General features: G+C 38.7%; 1 protein-coding gene across 2 annotated transcripts in view; it reads left to right on the forward strand.

Moving 5' to 3' along the window:
- Nucleotides 1-22,903, forward strand: part of EGF (epidermal growth factor) — a 58,653-nt gene extending 35,750 nt beyond the window's left edge. The window contains exons 15-25 of one of the 2 annotated variants that reach the window (XM_027721698.2): nucleotides 1,792-1,959; nucleotides 2,705-2,854; nucleotides 3,267-3,413; nucleotides 4,085-4,201; nucleotides 5,180-5,305; nucleotides 7,216-7,335; nucleotides 9,120-9,270; nucleotides 11,958-12,122; nucleotides 15,473-15,575; nucleotides 18,481-18,583; nucleotides 20,071-22,903. In XM_027721698.2, the coding sequence (XP_027577499.2) occupies nucleotides 1,792-1,959; nucleotides 2,705-2,854; nucleotides 3,267-3,413; nucleotides 4,085-4,201; nucleotides 5,180-5,305; nucleotides 7,216-7,335; nucleotides 9,120-9,270; nucleotides 11,958-12,122; nucleotides 15,473-15,575; nucleotides 18,481-18,583; nucleotides 20,071-20,294 (1,574 nt within the window). In that variant the 3' untranslated portion in view covers nucleotides 20,295-22,903. The remainder of the gene's footprint in view (nucleotides 1-1,791; nucleotides 1,960-2,704; nucleotides 2,855-3,266; nucleotides 3,414-4,084; nucleotides 4,202-5,179; nucleotides 5,306-7,215; nucleotides 7,336-9,119; nucleotides 9,271-11,957; nucleotides 12,123-15,472; nucleotides 15,576-18,480; nucleotides 18,584-20,070) is intronic. The other variant, XM_027721699.2, reaches the window with a different exon arrangement.
- Nucleotides 22,904-23,929: the final 1,026 nt, after the last annotated feature.

Below are 23,929 nucleotides of genomic sequence, written 5' to 3' on the forward strand. Positions count from 1 at the left end.
TAGGTTTGCACTGCTCTGGGAAAGGTTCATGAGATTATTAATTTTTTTTTTTGTTCTTGGTATCTCCATCGATTGACACTACCTTTCTAATTTTAATCTTTAATGTATTTGTAAATTAAGAGGTTAAGGAATTGCTGATCAAAGCACAGTGCTGTTTGTGGATAGTGCAAGCTATAGATCCTAAAACTATGAGCAAATATTTGGGTGGGGACAGCATCTAGATCTTGGGCTAGTTGCTCAAATTTAATGGAAAGAAAAGCTAAGAACCAAGGCTGGTGATTAAGTATGGTTCAGTGGAGGTAGTGAAGTGCCAACAATATGCTCTTCAACTTAACACATAAGAACACTTAAGCAGTGTCTTAGATTTTTTTTTTTTATATAGGAGTGGTTTTTTTCAGTTTATTTGCAAGGTGTATTTAAGATATACCAACACATACTCCTTCTCCAAGGTTCTAATTTATCTGTTGTTTTGTTTACCTGTTTGCTTAGCTTTGATTTTTTTATTTTTATTTTTTTTTAAACTAATACATTTTGGGATCCCAATTTCATTACTGAAATTAAACATCATCCAGTTGAGATCTCCATCAAAAAGCAAAAACACAGATCATAAAAATCAGGTGCCTACAAAACATACCTTTCAGAGAGGCTCAGACTGCAGCAGTACAGTGTTGTGCACATGCAGGCTGTGAGGAAGGACCAGCACCAAGCAAACCTGCTTAAGCAAAGAAGCACCCACTCTGAAACCTAGTGGACATACACAGAAGAATAGTATGTGTTCTTACATTCCATTGCAAAAAGTTTGCCCAAAGTCTAATTTGAAATCAGGAGATTTCTAAGTGTACAGAAAGAATGTTTAGTCCTATATAGACTAATGACAATTTTCTATCATGAGAGAGATATTAAAAAGAGTCAGAATCATTTTGTAAAGATCTTTATGTCTGCCCTTACATATGAAAGTGTCCTTTGGATCCTGAATTGCTGCGCTTATCTCTGGGGATCTGAGTTTTCCTAGTACAGATAATGTGCTACCAAGGAAAAGTTCCTGTACTCTGAACTTGGGGTGGAATTTCTCACACCTACTGCTAGTCATGTAAGTGTTAGATGCCTGGTTGAAGCCGTTGTCTAGCATACTGTTGTCATCAGTGAAAAAAGAGGAAGCTACCCGGATGATCCACTGCCTCCTGTGGTTTGTGTTAGCTGTTTCTGTTAGTTAGCTGGCTACATGCACATGTGGCCCACTGTATTGCACTTGTGTGTACTTTGGGTTTGGGGTCCTACTGTGGATCTGTGGATACAGTGTCTGTAACTCCCAGGCTGCTCTGTATCAGTACGCTTATGCAAGATGGCAGATGACATGAGTTCCTCTCTTCCTTGTTGTGTGAAGACTGAAAAAGGAGCTGTGTACCTCAGCAGCTCTGTGCTGGGCCACTTACTGGCAGAGGAGGGAGTCACTTCAATTCTGAAAGGCTGGTCCCAATGCTACCTCAAGAAATAATGGTGTCTGAGGTAGAAGGATTTTGCGAACTTCATCTTTTTGGAGATCACCTGAAGTATACAGACTGTACTGAGCCAGGCAATTGTCATAACCTCCTTCACTAAGAGCATAAGTAACATGTGCCCATGGTCCATCGTTCACAGACACTTATCCCTGCCCATGAGCAAAGAAAGTGAAGAACTGGCTATGGCTATGCCCAGTGTTAGAAGTTGACCTGTATGAAGACTGCTTTTGTTTTCATGGTTTCTTGTGTATGTTCTGCAGATGTGGAAATGATAAATCTAATGTCTTTGTAGGCCACCCTTTTGCTGTAGCGGTGTTTGAGGACCACCTTTGGTTTTCTGACTGGGCTAGGCCATCACTAATGAGGGTGGATAAGAAGACCGGCCAAAACAGGGTACGTCTTCGAGGCAGCATGCTGAGACCCTCATCAATGGTTGTAGTGCATCCTTTGGCGAAACCAGGTATACTGCAAAAACTAAGCAGTCATTCCCTTCCAGCCTCTTCTTGTTCACTGATGTCGGTAGAATAGATGTCCTTGGGGAGATGATTATCTTCTCAGAAATCATCTCTTTTAAAAGCCTTGCATAGTCAGACTGGCATTTATTGAAAGCATCATCTGGGCATGTGTCCCAGGAATGCTGACAGTTTTTGTAAGTTTATGTTCATGCCCAAGAATAGATGCTGGTCAATTGCCACGAGGCTGCAGTCTTTAAATTCCTATTTATCCTAGTTTATTAGCACTCCTCACACACACAAATAATAACAAATGACATGGAGAAAGATTTTGTAATATCCATTAGTTTTGGATCAAATAATTTGATTTTCTCTTTGGAACAATTCCCCTGTAAGAGAAAAAAGTAATTTAATAGACTAGGATTGAGAGAAGGTAATCACAGGTTCCCTATACTCTTGTAATGTTCTTTCAGGGAATGTTAGGACTCTAAATATTAAAGGAGAAATAATAAAGTGAATAAAATAATAACAAATGTGGTACATATATTAGATACAGAATATGAGAATCTGATTTCCTGCCCGAGACTAAGTGATAATATCTACACTTTAATATATGGATCTGTTGTTAAATAAAGAATTTTAAAAAGTGTTCTAGTTTTTGTCAGTCCTTATTCCTTTCCTCAGCTTTGCACATCTACATGAAGATGTTGACTAAAGAAGTAGCTTGTTAAGTTTCCTGTTTCTCTGCATTAGGGGCAAATCCTTGCCTTTATCAGAATGGAGGCTGTGATCAGATCTGTGAAAACAATTTTGGAATTGTACATTGCAAGTGCCATCCAGGATTTGGGAAAACTCAAGATGGAAAAACCTGTCATGCTCTGGATTCTTCCAACTCAACAGAAGGTACAATCTTCCAGTTCCAAAAAAGACCCTCCTCAAACCTTTGAGGATCCTGACAGATAGCACTGAAAAAATTCCCCTTGCTCTAACATAAGGAATGATGGTGTGTTGTCCTGGGACAAGTCTGACCACAGTAATTTCTTCCCTTGGCATTTTAGCAGTGAAAGAGAAGTGTGCAGTGCTGACAACTACTGTGAGCAATATTTCACATTCCTCCTCTTTTGTATTTGAGGAAACCCACCAGTGAGTGGTTTTAGGAATGACTTGAGGTCAGAAACAGGCTAGTCTGGGAGGGTACTGATGTTTATTTTAAAAGGAAACCACCATGATTGGAAAGTAGACAAGGGATAGAAAATCAGAAGGTTAATTCAGTAGATTTAAATAGTCTGTGTCACTTTTTTCTTGTCTTTTTCAGGAAGTGTCTCTGTGCACAAGGAGGTAGTGCCAATGCCACCACCAGAGATCATGCTCCAGAGCACACAGAGCAATGGGATTTTTAAGGATATGGACAGTGGGCAAAAGCAGAAAATAATTTTTTTGATGGCTGAAATCATGGTATCAGGTAGAGTCTGATGATTGTCTTCCTTATATTTACTGTGAGGCTCTGAACAGGTTTATAGAACAGAAAGAAATCATAGACCTCAAATTAAGAAAAACAATGTCAAGACTGGTGGCATTCATGCTCTTAACGTTCTTACAAGAAGTTGGGTCTATGCAGTTATGCCAGGTAGGACTGCTTTGCTTTTTTTGTTTGTTTGTCTCCATGTTCCTTTGCTATGTCAAAAAAAATTGATAATATTATCCTGGTCTAGAGAACAAACATTCTAATTTGGAACACTTGGGAAAGTCTCTCCCTTAGATATTTCAAGTCTATTAAGTACCTCTGAACAAAGCTGAAGTAAAACCATTGAATTCTACCCATGTTTGATGATACTAGATCATTAAATTTTCTAGGTTTTGAATACATTATTCAGAAATCCTTGTACTAAATGACATGTCAACTCCATCTAGACAAAGTGAACAACCCTAATGATTGTATTGGCTTGTCATCAATAATCCTGGAGAGCTAAGTTTCAAACTTTGACTGTATGTTCTGGTTTTCTTTGTTTTTTGTTTGTTTAGTTGGGGGGGTTGATTTTGTTTTTTTTTTCTTTGATATATACACAGTACCTCTTTTGATCTTTCCAAATACATCTAGTGGATTGGGGTTTTTTTGCTTTGTCTATGCTATAGATCAAGATGACTGCACTGCACTGGAATGTTACGTCAATGCAGAGTGTGTTTTGCTGGAAGATGGTGCTGTGTGCCAGTGTTTGAAAGGATTTACCAGGAAGGGGAACTCATGCTATGGTAACAAAAGACATTAATATAACTTTTGGAAAACTGTCGACTGTGGGAGAGGAAGAAAATCTATCTTCTTTCACATTGGCAACTCTGCTGTGTGAGCCATGACAGAAAGGTCAATAGTATGAAAGGGATGATGAGCAGAGAGCATGTGAGTTGAAATGGCTAATTGTCACATGCCTGATTTGCCCCTGAGTCATGAGAGTTAATCCTAATGATATTAACAAGACATAATGGGGATAATAGGAATAAAAGCATCACGTATTCTTTTTAAAAAATTGCCTAATTATAAAAGCTCAGTCCATAGACATGATAGACGGTGTATAATTTAGAAGTTTGTATTAAGGAATCTCTTAAAAAATTAGTATTCCTGATGTAATGTTTATGTAAAAGTGCTGCTCTTTTTTCTTTCCAACATTAGAGACTAACAACCATGCAACACATTGCTTAGGGTGGTCTTTAAATTTTTGGACTTGCATGCAACATAAATGGAAGAACTTTGTCCTCTCATAAAGGGCAGGAGAGGAAGGTGTTAGAACGAGAAAAAAATAACATTTGATGGCTAAGCATGAAGACTAGAGGAGTTTATGTTGCAATAGAAAGGGAAAAAAAATTGTAAGCTTATGTGTTCTTTCACAAAACAAACTTTCTCAATGATCTTAAAGGTCTTTTCCATCCTGAAGGATTCTATGATTCTTTAATGTAAGGCTTTGTTTTGAATTTCAAACAGATTTTTTTTTTAAGAAAGTGGTATTTGTGGAGCCTCCAGGTCTCCATTTGACTCTCTTAGGTTCTTTAGAACATCCCCCTCGAATTTTATACCAAAAAAGACCACAAAGTCCTTCTCTTTTGATTTGCTTCAGATGCATAAATGACAAGTGACAGCACAGTCTGAGGGAGATTCACGATGTAGATGTTTCTTTTAATTGATTTCCTTGATGGTTTCATGACCCATGTGTTCCGTCTCCTTGTTTTATCTCACAGATGTTGATGAGTGTGCTGTAAACATGGACCACTGTGATCGAAATGTGTCGGGCTGCATCAATACGGAAGGGAGCTATGTCTGTAAATGCCTGGAGGGCTACACTGGGGATGGAGTCCATTGCTATGGTATGGGCATGTGTGAGGGCTGTGCTGTGTCTGGAAGGCTGGGACAGGATGAATGAGCAAGAGACATATCTTATGATTTGGGCTAGCCTTCCAACAAGCTGTGAAGCTGTCGTCTGAGCTGTTCTGGTTCATTTCGAATAATCTGGTAGGGGCATGGATACTAACAGTGGCTTCTCCAGACAGCTGACATCTATCATTTCTGCCTTTTTGATTTTTTCCTCCCTGTTTGAAGTGTGGTAACCTCAGCAACTGATCAATATGCAAAGCCTGTAGTTGTCAGTGAATATCTTCTCTCATTGTTTGCACTCTTTTTAGTAGTTATAGAAAGAGAGAGAGGAAGAGTGAAGGGGAGGAGGGAAGTGGAGGTGAAGCAGTAGAGCTTTATTGGAAATCGTTGCCATGAATATAAACGAAAGCAGGTACTGAGTGTGTCATAATACTCATCAAATAATTCCAGGTCTGTTTAATAGGCATGAGGCTCAAGGTGTGACACTGACAACTTGAGTACATTTAGAGTCCTGTTAATAATCAGACCCACTGATTTTCCCATCCAGCTCTAATGCCAGGTCTCTAGTTCATTCCTTTACATCTCTTAAATTCTTAATCCATTTTAGTGGTAAATATGAACAGGAAGCCTTATCTCTCCAGTATTTGATTAGCACACAGTTTGTTCAGAGCTTTATGAGAGTCTTGGCTTCTCTTCTGTCCTTTTCTTTTTCCTTTTTTCCCTTATGGCCTGATTCAAAGCCATTAAATTTGAACCAATTCTTATATAATCTTTGCTGGACTTTGGTTCTTCAACACTGGTTCGGATGGCTAAAAAATTAAGAACAATATCATTATTATTGGTAGGGTTTGGAAAGTATCAGAGGCCGAAGATTCGAGAAAGCCTTTTGCCTACAATGGTCAGAGACAGTGGTCATGTCTTTGAGAATGTTTGGAAGTGGAGATGAAAGTGCACACAGAAGTGACAAACTCCTCTTTCTTTCCCAGCACCCTATAGAAGGCATGCCCTCAGGCAGCCCTGGAATCTTTCTGTCTGTGGTGTAGTTGCACAGCTAGAAGGATTGTGTTACCTTCCACTATTATTGAAAAAAAATCTATTATCTTCCTGAAGTCTTGAAATCCAGAAAATAGTAAGATTCATAGCATTTTATAAAAACTACAATATTATTATGATGTAAACAGAACTGGAACTTATTTTGTGTTTGATGATTTGAAATGTATTATGAAACCCAGAAACCGGTAAGTGCCTTGGTACTTCAATTTTAGATGCCTTCCTGCATTCACAATGCATTCCTGCATTCCATTTCTATACTGTTTTGAACCATATCATGTTAATTTTACTGTAGAAAAAGTCCCAGTGGTTTAAACAATCATTTCACAAAAACTGGGGTAGTAGATCTGTGATTCCTCAAAGTAGATCTGGCACATATATTCTGCTGACAGTTCATAAAATGAATCAGAGGCTGACAAACTCTGGTATGCGAACCCTTTCAAAGGTCCCACCTTTGAGGGGCGTGCTTAGGCGCTTAGGAACATGCAGGTGCCAACCTGGCAGGAGCTACTGCCGTGGGTTTTGCTAGAGAAGGCGTGGAGGCAGGGTGAGGGTATGCAGTAGGATGGAGGTGAGAGGTATATATGAGCCTAACACTGGCTCTGAGCTTGGAAACTCTTGTAATCAGGGAGCCTCTTCACAGTAATTCAGATCCTCACGCGCTGAAGTGTTCACACAAACTGAATAAATCTGTAGGTTTCTAGACCTTTTCCTTCTGCCTAAACTTTTTGTTTAGGCTGAACTAAGTGGATAGTACAGGGGGCAGCTCCCCACCCCCAAACCCTTCTGCTGTCCTTTTAACTGATGCTCTGAGTCATTTCATTCTTCTAACTGCAGACTGTTTGGGTGACAGATATTGATGAGTGCAAGACGGGGTCCCACACCTGTGGAGAGAACATGACCTGCACAAATACAGAAGGAAACTTCACTTGCTCGTGTGCTGATCATGCTTCTGGAAGTGGCATCAGTTGCAGTGAGTAAATGGAGTGAGCAAATAAAATGAAGTGGCCCTTCATTAAGAACAGTTGTTCTTGGATAAATCGTTATACTTGGAAACCAAGATATCCCTGTACAGTGACATACCGACCAGATTGTGGATGCATCTAGCATTGCTTTAGGAGGCTGTTTTGAGGTGGACTAAGGAGACTAGATCTGAGTTTAGTTTGGAAATATCTACATTAAGGTTCAGTGTCTGAATGTAACAACCAATCTATCTAATGGCATTTACAATCAAAAGCAGAAGTAAATGCTCCTTGGAAGTAATATTTTTGGAGGTAATTTCAGTCTGTGTCATTTTTCAAACGCCCTGTGCCTTCCTTCCCACTGCAGAAGTCTAACTCAGAAACTGCACATTATTTAAGTCTCACTTGATTCTTCAGAAAAAACTTGTCTTTCAGATCCAGTCACTAATTTTTCAAAAGGGCTCTGAAACTCTTTAGAAAATCTGATTACCTGTTTGCTGAAGGGAGCTGCAGAAGGTTCAGCGCTAGTGACTATCTGACCTTCATTTCAGTGCCTCAATGTGGCAGCAGCATTCTTGGAAAATGTGGAGCTAAGCGACTCATTGTCTTACTCTGTGTCATTCCCCCTGGTCAGGGTGAATTTACTCCAAATCAAGTGGCTATCTGATGATGGAGGGACACTGTGTGATTTTCACAGATCTATTTCTGCAGAAAAACAGAAGGAAATTATGGCTTTCTTAAATAGAACATCTTTTCAGTTACTTAAGCTTTCAGTAGTTTCAGATGTCACTCAGAAAATGGTGATTTTAAATGATGCATGACTTGGAAGTAATGCTTTCTAGGTCCCTCATCTGTCAGCCTGATTGCATGTCTTCATAGGTGTTAACACACTGGTTTTACTCTTTTAGCAATTTTAGCAAGATGCAATTTTCTTTGCAGAATGCACACACACCTGGGGTTCACTCATCCCTTTCCACTGAGGCTCTTTGCCACGGCAGTTCTCCCTCAACTGAAATTTTAAAAAACAAATGTCATTGAAGGTCATGTTGCAATACAAATGGTGTGGGGCATAAAACTGATCCCATAATAGTATGAAAGCAATTAGGTGTGTTTCTTCTAAGCCATAGTGCCAGAAATTCTTTGCCATGTATCTGTTTTGTTCTGACCTATAGATTTGATACAGCATCAATGTAGGCAAGAAAACACTCCTTTTCTTTAAGAGTATGTCTGCACTGTAGGTCATGCTGTGCAGAGGTATTAGTGCTACTTTTAAAACCGGCTAGTTTGGATAGCTGTGTAGATGACAGCTTGTGCGATTCAGAGCAGGCTACAGAATCCTTTAGAGAACTGGGTCCATAGGGTTCCCTACTTCCCCAGTTATGTTGCTATCTGTATGTGAGCTAGCTCTCTGACTGGTCTTTATGCATGGTAGAGATTTACCATACCCCACAGCTGCGTAAGTAGCAAAAATCATTTGAGTGTAAGCACCTAGACAATTAATGCAGTTTCTCCTCAGAGCTGGACTCACACATCTAAATAGACAGAACTCAGTCTGTGGCTCTTTCATTGCAAATCTAAAATCAAGCATATTTAGTAATTTGATCTTAATTTATGTGTGTCTAAATTTGATAACAACATAAGCAAATAGTTAAAACACAAGTAATTAATTGAAATTAGATATTTTTACCTACTTTTGTACCTTTCTGGTTCTCTTTTGTTCTGGAACTCTTCTGTAAGATCACATTGCCAATGTGACCAAAAGCTTGAGAAGTCCTTGTGAAATCCTCTGTTTCAGAAACTACTGTTCCCCCAACTGTTGTCAGCAATGAATACTCTACACACGCTGTGCAAGGTGATATTGTAGGATGCCCTCCTTCGTACGAGTCATATTGCCTTCATGGTGGAGTGTGCAATTATGTTTCTGATCTACAAGACTATGCCTGCAAGTAAGTACAGAAATTTGTAGTTTCTGTTCTAATGAATGGCGCCCTTATGGTGCTACCCTTAATTAAGTGCAGGTAGTGAAGAGTATGTCCGTATTATCTGTTCATGCTAGCAATTAGAATTAGACTTTCCTCTTTTCTGTAAGTGATCACTGTAAGTTTCAGTATGTGACCATTCTGTTCACACCCATTGCAATTAATAGTAGAATTGGATTTGTTCCCTAAGGACTAGATTCTTTGCTTTGGAAATGGGAGGTAAGCTGTTAAGTGATTAGTGCTCATGGCATTATAAAAGAGGTGCTTGCTGTCTCTCCTGTACATATTGTGCTGTTGGTCTTGCTGTTCATGTGTAGCATTCAGTGGGGTGGAAGAAGACATCTCTGACTTGTCTTCTCTGATTGAGATGAGGGACTAGAAGTGGTGTCAGCATCTTCCCTTACAGTTTGAAGAGTCTCGGTCCTCGGCAGAAAGGATACAACATAACAGCCTTCTTAGAATCCGGGAGAGTAGCAATGAGACCTCAAAAATGAGACCTCCTTGTCCCCTCAATATTTTTGTGAAGCCTAAGTCTAGGTTCCCCAATTGCAGGCACTGATAAAAGGAAGGAAAATCAGCTGGAAATCAGCCTTAGCCTGTTCAATGTGGCAGCCTAGTCCTACGGGCTAATCATTTCTTCAAAACCTTTCATGGTGCCGTTCAAGTCTGTAACTTGACTATATTTGAATCTGTGCTGTATCTTTCTTCAAAATCAAGCATAAACGTGTTTACAGTGGGACAAATCCAATGCCTGCCTCCTCCCTTCAGGTCTCATCTGGTAAGTGAGGACCTGTGCAGGGGATGGATGCTGTTCCATAGTAGGCAAATCTCCCTCTGTGTCTCAGTAATTCAGGTGGTCCTGGTATAACTGGAGTGAGGAGAGCAATCTTTGTGTTGAAGGGTTTCTTTGACCCACCATTCCCCCAGGTCTTCCTTGTACTGCACTGCAGGAACCCCTGTACCAGTCCATTCCTGCAAGCAATGTCAGATCCTAGGCTTTCTTATTTTTAAATATGAGTGCTCTCCACTGCCTAGAGACCTCTGTACCTGCAGAAATATGAAAAGAATTTATCTCATGTACATACAAGGGAATGACGTAGGTGCTTTGTGCCATGGATTTCCTAAGCTCACCAAAGACACTACATGAGATGGACTCATGGTCATCCCAAGTATCTGTTGTGAATTTTTAGTGTAAATTATAGAGACATTGAAAACTATCTCCTTTTTTTTCCACCTCATTTCTTCTGTTGAAACTAAAGAGTACAAAACTGCAGGACTTTCAAATTGGATCACATATTCTTTTCTTTTTTTATTAGGTGTTAGAGCATAATAAGAATCCAAATATACATGTTATTCAGTTCTAGAAGTGAAAAAAATTAAGGAGTTAAAGCAAAAAAATTAAGCAGTTAAAAAAATTAAGGAGTGAACATACTTAGCCATGCTCTTGGGGGCCAGGCTTTGGGGACCTTGCTGGCTTCTGACCTTGCTGAATTCTCACTAGATGGCAGCATTCATTCATGTAGGCTCTCATATACTAACTAGCAAAAGGAAGTAATGGAAAAATGTTATTTAGCAAAAATATCTAGCAGAAATCACATACCAAATGTGATTTGTATTTTTATTAATAAAAGATCTTACACTAGAAAGTAGATCTTCCATCATATTTGGAATTCATTGTGATCTAATGTTAAAAACTTAGCATTTTTTCTACCTTCCAGCATGTATGCATTCTAAATTGTGACAGAATGAGAGTACTTGTGCCTGATTTAATAATGAATGCAGACATAATAATTTCAGAATATTAGGTAAAAGCTACTGCTGGTGAAATCCTGTTTCTCTTGCTTGTTTGACTAGCCCTTGAACTTAAGTAAAATTAGACCAGTAAGAATTGCAAGAAGGAGTTGAGCCCATATTGCTCAGAGATTGTTACAAATTTAGTAGACTTTTAATTTTTTCCATTTATTATTTATGTGTCTCGTCTTGCACAGTAAAACTAGGCTGGAATTCTTTTTGATGTATTTCTCACTTTCTAGTAATTTTGATTTGAGGGTTTCATGCATTGATATTTCTATGTTGTCTTTTACAATGGTAAAATCAAACAGATTAACAAAAACTACCTACAGAAGAACCTTGTAGTAAAACTAAATTTCAAGGATATTTCTAACCCATATGAGGGATTTTTAAAAACACTTTAATTTATTTTTCATTGTAAAGATTCAGATTAAAATTCAATTCCTTTAATCAAATCACACTGAAAATATGAGTAAGTCCTATATTGCCTACTTGAAAGAAAAGAGAGTTTGCTGCTGGAAGCAGTCAAATGGAAAATCTTAGGGAAACACTAACCATACAGTAGGATTTAAGAGAAAATTATTTTTTTCCTGTTTTTTAGCCATTGGAATCTGAAAATTGTAATCTTTCTGTATAATTCTGTAGGTGATTCAATAACAGTAAAAAAAATATACTTGTAATATTGAATTATACTGGTTTTGACAGCATTCCTTCAAAGTCTTTTTGTCTTCACCGCTACTAAATTCAACCAGATATTTCTATAGCAGTTGCCAATGTTAAATCAATATGCAAGGTCACTGAAGTGATGATGTGGGTTTTTTCCACTGCCATCAGTTACAAAGTGTGCTCATTTCCTTTGGCAGCTGTGTGACGGGCTACGTTGGGGAGCGGTGCCAGTTCAGTGACCTGGAGTGGTGGGAGCAGCAGCATGCCGAGCGGGTGAAGATGCGGAATATCACTATCACAGTGTGTGTAGCTGTGCTGGTCCTTCTGCTGCTGCTGGGGTTCCTGGCTGCCTACTGCCACAGGTAGTGCTTCCAAACACGTGCTGTGATCGTGCAGCACACGGGCTGAGTTGCTGCTGACTTTCACACAGTGCTCACGGTGAAGAACGTGAGCAACATGGGTCTGGAGGGAAGAGGAATAGACCTTATTAGGTTTGCAGAAGAGCCATAATTTGTGTTGATGAGAGAGTTCAGGAACATGCTATCTGCTTCTTCCTTGGTTTCCCTTAAGAGCTCTAGATGTCTGAAACTGTCATGATAGGGTTTGGCTCTTAACTGCCACCTATCCCATTAGTTTGCTTTTGTTTCCCTTTCAGTGTAGAGTGGCACCTGAAAGTTTCCTTGCCATTGAGAAAAGTAGCTTATTAACCTTCCAAAGCAATCTTCCACACTGATTATTCCACCAATGAACATGAAAACAGTCTTCCTGGCAGTAGAAAGAGTAAAATCGAGGATGTGAGCCTTAAGTACATCTGTTGTAAAAGTACTCCCTTGCATTTTCCATGGCTGTTATGAATTGTGCAGGTTTAGGATTCTTCTTGTGATAAAAGAATCCCTACAGTCACTATTTAAGAACCCGCTCTGATGTGAAATTAAATGTCATCGATGTCCCTTAGACTGGAAAGTGTTAAGCATTTAATAAGTTACAGTCTTTTGGCCATGACCTTGGCAGACAGCTGTTCTCTGAGGCTTGCTTAAATGCATATTTATATTTAAAAGTAAACACTAAAAAAGCCAGACAGCAACCAAATCAAGAGTCTCCTGCCGCATGCTGACCTGCCATCTGTGGCAGGATTTTTGTTTGTGGTTTAGATCAATTTTAAAATTAGACTTTCCTAGACATAAAAAGTTAAGCGACAAAAGAAGTTAACTATGGAAGCTAATGTTTTTCATTCTTAATTAATGGTTCTTGACATATTTAGTCCATAAAAGTAGAGAAGCTGCCAATGTTTCCTATTTTCTATTAACTAGTGATAGAGGTTCAGAATTAAAGCTAAGTGCAACCTGGTTTGTTCTCATAACCTGGAATTCACATTTGAATCAGTGGATACATATAGAACAGAAAAATTGTGAGATTCTTATATTTCCCATATATTTCATATATTCCATCATGACAAATAGCCAGAATATGACTCATTTTAAGGTGTGAAGATATAAAATTTCTTCCTTCCTCTCTCTTCCTGGTTTATGTTTCTTTCTTGCCAAATGCTTTTGATCAATATAACTATTTACCACAACAACAACTTTTTAATTACACGCTCGACTGAATTTGAACTGCAGCTTTTACTAGCATAACTAGATCAAAATTAAACCACTGATCTAAAATCCCTATTTAACTGGAGTCTGGAAGCCAGTATTGGGGTTGAAATTGCTATATCACTTTTTCACATAATTTACTATATTTTGAAATGTAGTGATTAAGTCTGTAATAGTCCTATTCCTTCCCCTGTAAAATGGAGATGCCTATCTCCTTTTAATTGAAGGAAATGAAGCTGGAGGTCCGCACCTGCCAATTTGAAAAATGTGTGACCTGAAGGCTGAGTATTACTGAATTATTGTGTTGGTTTGTTCAATGACTATTGTCTACCGAACAGCATCGTGTTTTTCTTAATATTAGATTTATGTAGTCTGACTGTATAGTACGCCAAGTTTCTTATCTTCCTTGGGAAGCAAGGAAACAACACTTCCTCCCCCCCCAAAAAAAAAAACCACTGAATCACAGATTTAACGCTGACAATTCCTCCACCTCAGTTGGCCAAGGCTACACAAAAATCGACAGTAGGACTGGGATTAGGATTGAGAAATTCTCTGCCTCTTGCCCATGCTCAGTTAACTAGATTTCACTGCCCCATCTGCTTGTGCTCAGTTGAACCCGAAGACACCCATGCCCACCAAGTCTATCTGGCATCTGTTACTCTGGGCACTCTATAGTGAGATGCAGAATTAGTGATCCTCTTGAACCGAGCACCCTGTCAAGACTGTGCCTGTGTGTGAGCTCTGTGCAATGGATTTTACAATTCTTGAGTAACAAATTTTGTAAGCACTGTGAGCTGCAATGCAGAATCCAAGCATCAAAACATGCACAGCAGCCTTACCACGATGTCAGAAAAAGTCAAAATGGACTAATTTGCCCTATTTCTCAGTATTCTGATCTGTAGATACACCCTCAGCTCTCACACCTGTTTGGTTTCATATCAACAGTCCCTGTCTTATGCTCTACAGGAGACAATTACTTTTTTTAAAATGTTTGAATATACAGAAATATGTTATAGAGAATCGGGGAGAATATCAAGGTTGGAAACAGGCCTTTCATATTTCCAGTAAAAAAGCAAAATATATTTACATAGTATTTTCATGAAGGGAGCAACATATGACATATGCCCTTTCCCAGTTAGTATATAAAAGTTATATAGACAGAAAAGGAAAATTCCTAAAGAAAAATTCCTATTTTCTTTGGTGTTTGTCTATGTGATTTTATTAAAAATAGATCAAGTAAAAGGATATTGCAACCTAAGACTTCCAGTGTCTGAAGAATGTAACATTAATTTTGTTAGCTGATTCTTAGAAGGACAAAAAACATGTTTGCAAACTGAGTAAAGATGTACTGATTTGGATCTCAAGCAGTGTAAAACAAAATTTTATGTTTGGGCCTATATGGGCTTTTAATATTGTCTTATAAGTGATTGCTGTCTAACTGGAAAAATAATAATGTTTGAATTTCTGGAACTAGCCACTTAGAGCTTACTGTTCTCACCTTTTCCATCTCCAAAATGTACTCATGGATTTTTTCCTTTGCACTAATTCTGTTGGTCATGCATTTTTTATGGAAGGTCTTAGCTCCAAACTTTTTGAGACTTTCAGTTTTTTTATTTCACTGTAACGTCTGAAACTGTTGCTTTTCATGAGTGGTGCAGATGAATACAGAAGCGACTTTCATAACTGTAACTACCAATAGTGTACGAAAATACAGTCCAATTTTTATTTCTGAGCTTCACCCACAAATGCTCTTCATTGTATTGGCTGAAACAAATCTTTATAAGAAGAATGCATTATAGATAGAATAATATAAAAAAATGGAAGGGTCTAGTTAAAATTATGAGGCCTGTTGTTCATTCTAATGAATGATCCTTTACAGATGGCACATTAGAACAAATATTTGTTCATTTCTTACTGACTTTTGTTTTTGACAAGCTGTTTGTTTTAACCACTGTGTGGTAATTAAAATTGTGGTAAGAGTGATGCAGCCTTTCAAACTAATAAAAGAAAACAAAATATATGTCCCTTCTGTAAATACTGATAGAATAACGTGACAAAAAGCATCTTCTGTTCCTCCCAAAGCAAAATAATTTACTTCATCTTTTGTTCTGTTGCAGAAGTCAAAATTTGTATAAGAAGAATCTCTATGCAGAAGCGATAAGAGATGCCAGCAGCCGTGCTGACAATGAGAACGTGACACCTACTAGCAACAAGTCTCTGGTAACTATATTAATGTGGAGTGGAAAGGGAATCAGGAAGGATCAAAGAGTGTTAGGGATCCACTTGAGATTATCCATCAAATAATTCACATCTTAAATACATTAAATAACTGCTAGAGTCATCAAGTGCTCTGCTGTGAACCCTAGTTCATCTTACCTCATTGTTATCCCTCAAAGTTCACAGCTGCCTGGATGTATTGCAACCATTAGCCAGTGTTATTGTTAGCTTTGAATACAACAGTTGGGGAACTGTGTTCTAAATTAAGGAAATGGCAATGTGATGACATGGCATATCACAGAGTTATTTTCACAGGAAAGTATGCCCTCTGTAAAAAAGGCTTCTTGGAAGCCAAGTATTGTTTGTGCTACATGAGATGTTGAACTTTATTTTGGAGGTTGATGAAATTAAATGTTCTGTATTAGAAGCTGCTGCCTTGTAGAGAAAAACAACCAGGATTTTATTGGATACTTTGGAAGGATATATGAAATACTAATTTTACACTGGTGTAGGTAAAAGTGCCACCATACTCTGGTTGTACACGACTCTTTCTTTTGTCATTTTTTAAGCTGCATTTGGCCCCATAAAATCTGGTCTAAGGACATGATTCTCACTGGTATTAGAATGACATTACACTGCTGGGTGATTGCAATTGGAACTTGAAGCTGACAAGTGACATAACTTGCATCTGTGGCCACTTCTATGCCCGGTCTGAGACTCCTTTCTCAGAATGGCCTCACAAACAGTTTAGGTAGTTTCTGGCAGGAATTGTGACTGGGTAGCCACTGGAAGACACTGTCAAACATATGTCAGTAGCGCTGAATTGACTTGAACCTGATTATGACATATTGTTCCTTAGCTGGTCAACTGCATACTCTGGTGGATCTTTTATTAGTAGTATTTTTCCTCCAGGTACTGGATAGCAAATGTGCTGAATCATGGCAATGTCATCATTTGTTCACAGCAGAGGCAATATCCACAGCTTGCAAAATACCTGAGGTTGGGAAAATCAGAAACATTTGTTGGGTCTGAGAACAGCTTGTTGCCTGGGAGCAGCGCTTTAGGAGGCCTGCTGCCCATCAGCTCTGTCCCCACCTGCTGTTGACCCTGTAGTTAATGCAAGTTGCCAGTGACATTTTTGCTGATGTCCACAGCTAAGCAATGGACTGAATCAACAAAAACAAATCTAACCTAGTCATCTATTACACACTAGTGTTATATTTCAGCATGCACTGGGAGATATCAAACCCATTAATAAAGTAATTTATTGCAAATGGCTTGTGTCAGACTGGAAGAGGAAATCACTGACCCCTTGCTGATTATTGCTGCTTACACAGTAATGGATTCCTCTGGTTTCATGCATGTGATTTTCTCTGTATAGCCATTAATTGTTAAGTTCACCAGGGCTTCATGCATGAATGCACTCAGGTTAGAAACTGTAGAGTTGCCAAAAAGCAGTGGAAGCAGGGAAGTTGTCCATTTCTACTGTTCACGTCAAGTGGATTACTGGAGTGCTTTATGTAAAAAAAGAGATTATACTACATCAGGGACAGAAAACCCTATATGTCCTCAACTCCTAAGGTGCTGGAATAGTTTTTTGGGTGCTATTGATCTACTCAACATTAATGATCTTAATGAAAGACTTCATATTGAGACTGGATGATGTGTATGCAGTAACTGTGAAGAACTCATGAATTTCACTCATTTGGTAGTCCACAGTGCTACTGCTCCTTTGTGAGGCTGGTGAGAGTGAAAAGACTTTCTTGTTCTTGTCCATCTAGGTTAATGTAGAGCTGTTGTGCTATCACAAAATCAAGTGTTAGGTACTGTGATACTGAAACTATACCTATAAATTGTCCAGGTGTCATTCACTTTTCCATTCACTTCTGTTCTGCCAGGTGAGAGTACATTTAGCTAGGGGTACGCCTACATATATTTTCCACGTTCATGTTAAAGTTCCATAAGCCAGGGTAGTCCTACTGATATATAAACCTGGGTAAACTTCTGCAAGTGCCTGGATTTTGGTGCTGTTCACAGACTTCTCATCCAAGTGTTTTGTGCTGCACAGCCAAAGATATTTTGCAGAGCTCAGTGTAGCTGAATTTCCTCTGGGGGTCTGTCATATGCGGGTTAGCAGCTGTAAGCCTACAGATTTTATGTAAATGAACTGATACCTAAATAGGCATAGCTGCTACATCTATACTTTATCCACATAAATCCACCAGTTATCCACCAGGACCCCCAAATCCATCTTCTGTTGGAACATCTTATTTACAGATATTTTCTCTTCCTTGTCTCTGCTCTTTAAACATCACCCCTTTACTGGGTTTTCCTCTTTCCCCCTGTACAATTTCAGCACAGTGCTACACATTGCTTTCCTCTACCTCCGTTTTTTGTTTTCCCCCTGGTCTTTTCAGCATGTTTCCCCAGAGGGTCTTGTCTTCTGATTTCACGGTCACTGTGGGATGATGGAACCACACGCCCCAGGGGGCGTTGAGAGCCAGAAAGGGAGACTCGCTTCTTTCCCTCTGTTTGATGATTTCCTGCTGTCTGGATTCCTGCAGATTTTTTTAATACTTTAAAAATGGCCCTCAGTACTATGGAGAGGGTTGATTTTCATGAGCTTTTGTTCTTGCACCTGGAAGTGTTGATTTGCAAGGCAAGAGAGTTGGTAGTTCTTTACTGGACTGGGACTGTGTGCTTACCAAAGAAAGACTGAGGTTGTCATCAACTCAAATGTTTAATTATCTGCAGGCGAAGGGCCATCCCAGAAGCCAGGATGACCTTTTTCCCTGTTCTGTGGTTGGGTGTGTGACCCTTCCAGTTTGCCTCTTGGGTTTCAGAAAACCAATGCATTTTATATTAATTTGGGCTCTGCATATTTTGTGCATATTGTATGTATTTGCAGTTTGCGGTTGTTAAGGAGTGTAACAGTTCTCTGGAGACTAAAGGGGTTGATCTAATTGAGTGTGAGACAGCAGATCCTCATCCTGCCTGTCCTTCAGAATCTGGTGAGTAGGATTACCTACCTTATTAGTTCTCTCCTCACCTTGTACCAGCAGGACCAATGGCAGATAAAGGAGATGGAGAAATCAAAATTTTATTTCTGGCCTGTTTAAAACTGCTGTGCACAGCAGGTGCTATGTTCATATTGCTGTTAAGGACTATTCAGTCCTTCACTTTGCAGATTAGTCATGAGAAACTACACTACAACAGTGCTTTCACACTCAGAAGAAACCAGATGCCTCTTGTGATAGAAAAATATTGGATTTTTGCATCTATATAGACCTTCACAGGTTTGCAAGTGAAGTTAAGCCCATTTTACTGTTGGGTAATGTATATCTGCGAAACAGTATACTTTGACAGTCCTTATTAATTCAGGCAGGATAACTGAAAATGTATGAGGAGTCCACGTCGACTCCTGTGGCAGCAACTGCAGTTCTGCTTTTTGTGTTAAACAGATGTTTGACTGCTTGGGGTGTGTTTGGTGCTTAAACAAAGATGAGATGAATGAACAAGATGTGCCTCCCATCCCTCATCCAGAGACAGCAGGTAGCATGAAGCACACAACACGCTTCCATGGCCCACAAGTTACCAGGTGGACCATTCTGAATTTTAGGAAATATTGCATTATAGGTGGCAACTGAATCACTTCATGCTCAAATGGTGAGAACTGATGGAGAAAGACTGATATCCTTAACCCTTTATCTTATTTACCATATATATCTCCTAAGTGCATAAGTTACTAGAGAAGCCAGTTTGCCTCAGTCACTTAGAAATACACAAAGACAAATGTTTGAGGATACTTGAAGGGGCAGACATCTTGCAAGATTTTCAAAATTCCCAGTCCTGTCCTTAAACATTGGGTAGTCCCTTAATTCATCAGTAGAAAATATGCCTCACATTTACTTAGTTGGACTAATATTGTGAACATGTTTAGAACTGTACTGCCCAGCACAGGAAGACTGATGTTTCCTGTTAGGAGACTGTTTTCATTTATAGTTCTATCAGATGCAGCTATTGGAACAGAAATTTCCCATGATATGTGTCTGATTTTTACCTGAAAATTTTAGAAAAAGTGGTTCAACCACCTTAGACAAAAAGACTGGTGAATAATCTGGATTTTTTTCTAACATGTTAAAGGAAGTTCTTATACCACGCCGGAGAATAATTCTAAGATCTTTTGACTTTGAAGTGGGGACTTTAATTGTGCCAGGTGGGTAGTCTTCCTGTTATGGGCATGCCTTTCCCTGTTACGAATTAAAAGGGAAAACCACGAAAACCTAGGACAAATAATTTCTTAAAATCAGAAGCAAGTTCTTGACTTTGCCTGTTTTTATGTTCTTTGACATGAGCTGGTATTGCAATTTTCTGGACCTGATCCTGTGCTTTCTTTCATAGCTTTCTTCTCTCAAAGCTATCATTACTTTTCTTTTAGCTTAATTGTGGTGAATCTTCTCAAATGGCTTTCAGTAATACATATCCATCTTTTCTCCAGCGGAAGAACAGCCTATAACATACGACAAAGCAGCAGAGACTTTGACTGAAGAGAAGAGAGAACAAGGACATCAGAAAGAGGTTCCTGTTGGTGAGAAATCATGCCACCCCCTGGCAGTGGCGAAGGGCCCTCCCCAGGTTCCCTGGAGCATCCATCCCAAGCCCCTGCTGGAAAGGGAGCCCTGCACTCTTGCCCCAGCCAGCCTGCTGATGCAGCCAGACTAGAAGCAGCCTGGGTTTGAGTGGGAAAAGAAGGAAGTCAGCAGAGAATGGGAACTCACAAAACACTGAAACAATACTCATTTTTTCACTAAAATTTGCTTTTGAAAAAAACCCACAAATCAAAACCAACTAGAGAAGTCCTTGCCACTCCTTCCCTGTCATCTCTGCTTGGAAGAGTTACAATGAGCAACGTGTTGGCAATGAGTACTCTATAAATATCACTGCTGCTAACTTCATTAACTGCCTGCTACAAGGACACTGAGGGGAAAATAGACAAGTGGGTGATTTATGAGTGATAAATATTTTCTTAATGGAGCTTGTTGTGAGTAGTGGTCTTCACACACACACACAGAGTCTAGAAACTGCCTAGAAAATGGGTCACAAGGACAGCTGAAGAGAAACAGGAACGGAAGATGATGCAGAAAAATTAGTTCAAAATGAATGTTTTTATTAAAATACTGTTCATGGACACTATATTCCTCTCCCCAGTGCTGCTGACAGGCCAGTGTAACTTCTTGGACTTCACCTGAGATGTTCTTGTATCTGCTTCCGTGAGCAAGCACCAAATGGGATCTTGCATTTCTCAGGTTTGGTGCGCTGTAGGATGACTTGTGGGCATATGTTATTAATGGTGGGCGACATTTGAGGGAAAAGGTGATTCTTCCATTTTATTTCCCAGTATACGCTGGTCCCTCAGAGCGTAACAGGATTGTCTCTGGACCGAGGAGGTGGGTCTGTGTCTGCTTTCAGCCCTGTGAAGAGGAATGTGCTGGAGCTGTCCTGGCCTCACAGAAGTGTGTCTGGCACCAAAACCTGGTCCATTATGTAGGACAGTGCGAGGACAGAAGTGCAACCAGTTGCTGTTCCAAAACAACAGGAGGAGTGGGTCAAAAAACCAAAAAAACCACCTCAGTTTGGACTGACTTCCACACAGCTGATTTTTGCTGCCTGTTAAATCCAAGGGAACAATTGGAAAACTAAACCAATTTTTCTTGTAACTGTCTTTCTAACAGCTACTGTTCCCTTCCAGTTATTTACTAAGAACTAACTCTCTTATAAAGCTCTGTTGTATACAGAGTTGTAGCTTAACTGTTTAACATAAGATTAACTCAGTTGGTCAGAGCATGGTGCTAAGAATGCCAAGGTTGTGGTTTTGATCCCCGTACGGGCCGTTCACATAAGAGTTGGACTCTATGATCATTGTGGGTCCTTTCCAACTCAGAATATTCTGTGATGTTAAGTGATTTTCAGCACTTGTCTTGAATTCCTTTGCCATTTTCAGAACATTTTGGAAGACACCTGGAAATCAGCTAAATTACTAATAATGTTTTTATTATTTGTATGGTACCTCTCAGTCCTCTGTCTTTGAAGCCTACTACTGTAACTATTGGACACCTCCTTTAAACTCTGCTACAGTGCCTACCACTAGTGTTCCTTGTAATTCATTAGCTGGTTAATAGTGGCAAATGTTATTAATTTTTGTGTTTGCTATCCTGCTTTTCTGGGATTTTTTGAATCCTGCCAGAAAGGTTTGGGATGTTGTAATTTTTCTACCAGCTCTGTAGGCCAACATGGGAAAGAGTATCGAAAGGCTCTTACCTCTTATCTAAAACAGTTACACACTTGCGTAACTTTGTGAAGTTAGTTCTGATTTATGTTGGTGTAAACAGTAAGAACATTGAGTCCAAGGTGTCAGAAGTACAAAAATTATAATGCTCTGTTGTGTAGATGGTTGTCATTTGTCTTCTAAAGTGATTTTTGCAGGTGGTTTTGAATTGTTGAGTCTGTTTTCTAATCACATTCATTCTGAATTCAGAATAAACTTGTAAAATAGGCATTTCCAGAGGTTAGTTGGAACTAACAGCTATGAAGACTCGTTCTCCTGTGTAAATGGCAACAAGGGTATTTCCACGGAAAGAGAAATGGTTTAGAAGTGTTGGCACACTAAGCTGTGTTCAGGAGCAGGAAACCACTGTGTTGAATCATTAGTATTTGGTAGATTTGATTTTAAGTTCAGTATAGTTTAATTTAATTAACATTGTTAAAAGAATCTAGTTTGGATTCCTGTCCTTTGGTTCATTGATCTTGTGTATTTTGATGGGAAGAGAGTCCAGCTGTAAAGGCCCCAGTTCAGAAAAGCATTTTGTTTCCATAAAAGTTACACAGTAAAAAGACTTTGATCCATGCACTTTGAGTTTCTCTGGTGAAGTATGTTTGTGAGCTTAAAATCCAAGTAGTGTGTTGAATGACGGTCAACATTTAGTTGGAAGTTTCCCCAGTCAAAGGAAATAAAGATTTTAACTTTGAAACCTGACTAAATAAAGATGTTTCAGACTCCTTAAAAATTAGTTTACTATTCTATCCTGGGTTTTTGTTTCCTTTGCTTTCCTTCAGTCCAAGGATCTAATTTTAAGTTGATTCTATTCTTTAAAGAATAAGATTGGGAAACCTATTTTTTGTAATTATACTGTTTGGACTTTTAAATGTTTCCTAAATTCAGCTCTAAATTGAAAATAATCTTTAATGTAGAACCTTGAAATGATATTTCAACACAAATATAATATATTTGGTTTATTTGTATGTTTATAAAGCTATTGATTTATAAAATAAAACAAACAAACGAACAAAATCCCTGATGTCCCTCTTTCTTTAAGAGAAGAGAACGCACAGTTCTGGATTCAGTTAACTGATATCATGTATGTTGATAGATCCACTGGTTTCATGAAGTCACAGTGCATAATGTGTTGGCTCAGCATTGCAGATATGGGGTTCTTGTTCTCCACTCAGAGAATCTGTTCTAATGAAGATTATCTGCTGTAGCTCACAGGTAGATCCAATCTTAAATACAGTAAGTTTTTATGTATTGTTTTACTTATACATTCCCACAAACCAGTAAAAGCCATGTTCTCCTTTTTGTGCATATGAAGGTTGCTGCTTGTTTGTATAGAAATATTAACCATGGCTTCACTATGTTTTTAAATTGGTTGCCAAGATGTTATTCTCAGGCTTTGCATGCAGGTGTGTTGAACTAAAATAGTTGAATCCTTGATGTTTTTTAGGCTAAACTTCCCTTATCAAAAAAACTTTTTAAATTATTAGAATTTCTGGGTATGTAGCAAACTTAGTATTGACCTTAAATTGGTGTACTCTGACTTTTAAAAATGAAATTAACTTGTGATATATTAAACCGTAAAAGAGGAGCTTAGAAACATAGTGGGAGAAAAGCTTGACAAGTCCAAAGTAAGAAAACTACGGGCAATTTTAAAGATCAAGGGAGAAAATGAATTTGTTTAGTTCAGTAAATCCTGACTTTATTGAAGTTTACATTTCAATTCTCTAAAGCCATATTTTTATTGTAAGCAAGTGAGGAATGATTCATTTTAATTCATAATGGACACAGGCGATGCAATGTTCTCCAGTCATAGAACTGCATGACACATCTAATTTTAAGTCCCTTTTGCAGAAACTTGCAGCTTTGCAGAGGTTTATCTTTCAGGCAAAAATTTTTCACTCTTTCAGAATGAAAACACTTTAAAAAGTTATGGAAAAAAAAAAGTTATTCAGAATGGGATTAATTAGGGGAAGCCTATGCCTTCTTAACATATATTGTGTTTTTGTCTTATTGAGAGTAATTTTAT

The sequence above is a fragment of the Pipra filicauda genome, unplaced genomic scaffold (genome assembly GCF_003945595.2).
Source record: "Pipra filicauda isolate LSUMZ 115617 unplaced genomic scaffold, ASM394559v2 scaffold17_size4572894_pilon, whole genome shotgun sequence".
Lineage (NCBI taxonomy): Eukaryota > Metazoa > Chordata > Aves > Passeriformes > Pipridae > Pipra > Pipra filicauda.